The sequence below is a fragment of the Alligator sinensis genome, unplaced genomic scaffold (genome assembly GCF_000455745.1).
Source record: "Alligator sinensis unplaced genomic scaffold, ASM45574v1 scaffold1368_1, whole genome shotgun sequence".
In the NCBI taxonomy this organism is placed as follows: Eukaryota; Metazoa; Chordata; order Crocodylia; family Alligatoridae; genus Alligator; species Alligator sinensis.
This window is the reverse complement of record NW_005842725.1, coordinates 265,661-267,277: the sequence shown is the minus strand read 5'-3', so window position 1 is coordinate 267,277 and position 1,617 is coordinate 265,661. Positions and strand designations below refer to the sequence as shown.

Here is a 1,617-nt window from a genome sequence, read left to right as displayed (position 1 = left end):
TGGAGGCAATGGCTGGGCTTTCCTAGTCCTGGGACTGCACTGGGAACTGTAGAGAAGTTCAGTTAGATGCGTCTTGCCAGACCCAATCTAAAGTTAGACTACCTTGGAGGTACAGTTAACTTAGATCAGGTCAATAATTTTTAGACCGACCTAACTGCCCTGAACTTCTGTACAGTTTGTACTTAGTTCCACCTAACTAGGGATCTAAATGTAAGGTCTGCATCTGGACAAAAGTTAGAGCTAGTGGCCATTTTTAACATGATCTAACCTCACCAAAACTCTATATGTACCCTTAGAAAACCTTATTTTCAATGTGGATTCATTTGGCATAATTCGCAGCATCAATGATCTGGTAATATCCATTCTACTCTTATACTGCTTCAAGAATAAAATCTCATTCACTCTCATTGAAGTGTATTCGCTGTTCACAGTAAGCTAGTAATAACTTATTCTTTGGTCAGTTAAAGGAAGCTGGCTACACAGAGAACAGATCTGTTGTTTAAAACAATGTTTTGGGTGGGGGGTTTTTTGTTTTTTTTTTACTCAACTTCCACTTTATTTATTCATTCATCATAATTTAGTTAGAATACTGAATTGATTTCCCAAAGAAGGAAAGTGATAATCCTAAGTGATCAAATATTTATCCATGCTAAATATTCACTTAGCCTAACATTTTTAAAAATGACAAGTAATTTGGGTATTCAGATTAAGACATTTTACAAGCACCTGACTTTCAGATGGCAAGTGAGATTTAAAAAGGGATGCATGAATGCATATGCTTTCATTTCCAAGCTAGTGACCTACTTCACAATGAAGCCTTACCTGAACTTGTAGTGGAGAAGAGAACTGTAACGGTGAGGAAAAAGAATGCCTGTATGGGTCCAGGATCCAGATGCATAGTGCCAGATTACAGAAGTTGAAAGCACAGAGCTCCAGACTATGACAAGGCACTGAAACAACTGTAACAGAAAAAAAAGAAAATCTAAAATTTACTGTAGATTTTTTTTTCTCCTTTATTTCTTCTTATATAGACAGAAACACGGCTGGAAACTGGAATCAAAGTACATTCACACCTTCAAGACCAGGAGATTTACCATCACTCAGTACATAACAATACTCTAGGAGAGTACTGCACAGAGACAAATAATAAGTTTATAGACTTAAAAAATATTAATGTATTACAAAGACTACAAAATTATAAAATGGGGGGGGGGGGGGAACAGGGATGGAGTTTTTGTATTATTTACCAGAGTTATATACAGTATTGCTATTTTACCAACAGAACTGCCAGGACACCCATGGAAAGAAGATACTAAACAAACAAAAAATATGCAAAGGGGTATGTAAATTCATTTTGAACTCTACACAGTAGCGCTGTGCAAAGCTTTGGGCTCGATTCGATTTGGAGGAGATTTGGCCCAATTCGGTGGCCAAATCTGAATCGAATCAGAGGACCAATTTAAAGGTCCGAATCTATTCAAAGCTCTATGAATCTATGGGAAAGATTCGGACAGCTTTGATGATTCGGGCAGTCCCCAGTGGTCGCAGCAGGGAGCTGGACCTGGACTCGGAGCTGGTAAGTACTAGGGACAGGGAGGGCTTAGGGGACCATGGGGG

The 1,617-nt window shown here is 38.7% G+C and overlaps 1 protein-coding gene across 4 annotated transcripts in view; it reads right to left on the bottom strand.

Annotated features, from left to right (window-relative positions):
• Window positions 1-1,617, bottom strand: part of CDON (cell adhesion associated, oncogene regulated) — a 103,456-nt gene that overhangs the window by 67,397 nt on the left and 34,442 nt on the right. For all 4 annotated transcript variants that reach the window (XM_025216306.1, XM_025216309.1, XM_025216308.1 and 1 more), the window contains exon 2: window positions 823-959. In XM_025216306.1, the coding sequence (XP_025072091.1) occupies window positions 823-898 (76 nt within the window). In that variant the 5' untranslated portion in view covers window positions 899-959. The remainder of the gene's footprint in view (window positions 1-822; window positions 960-1,617) is intronic.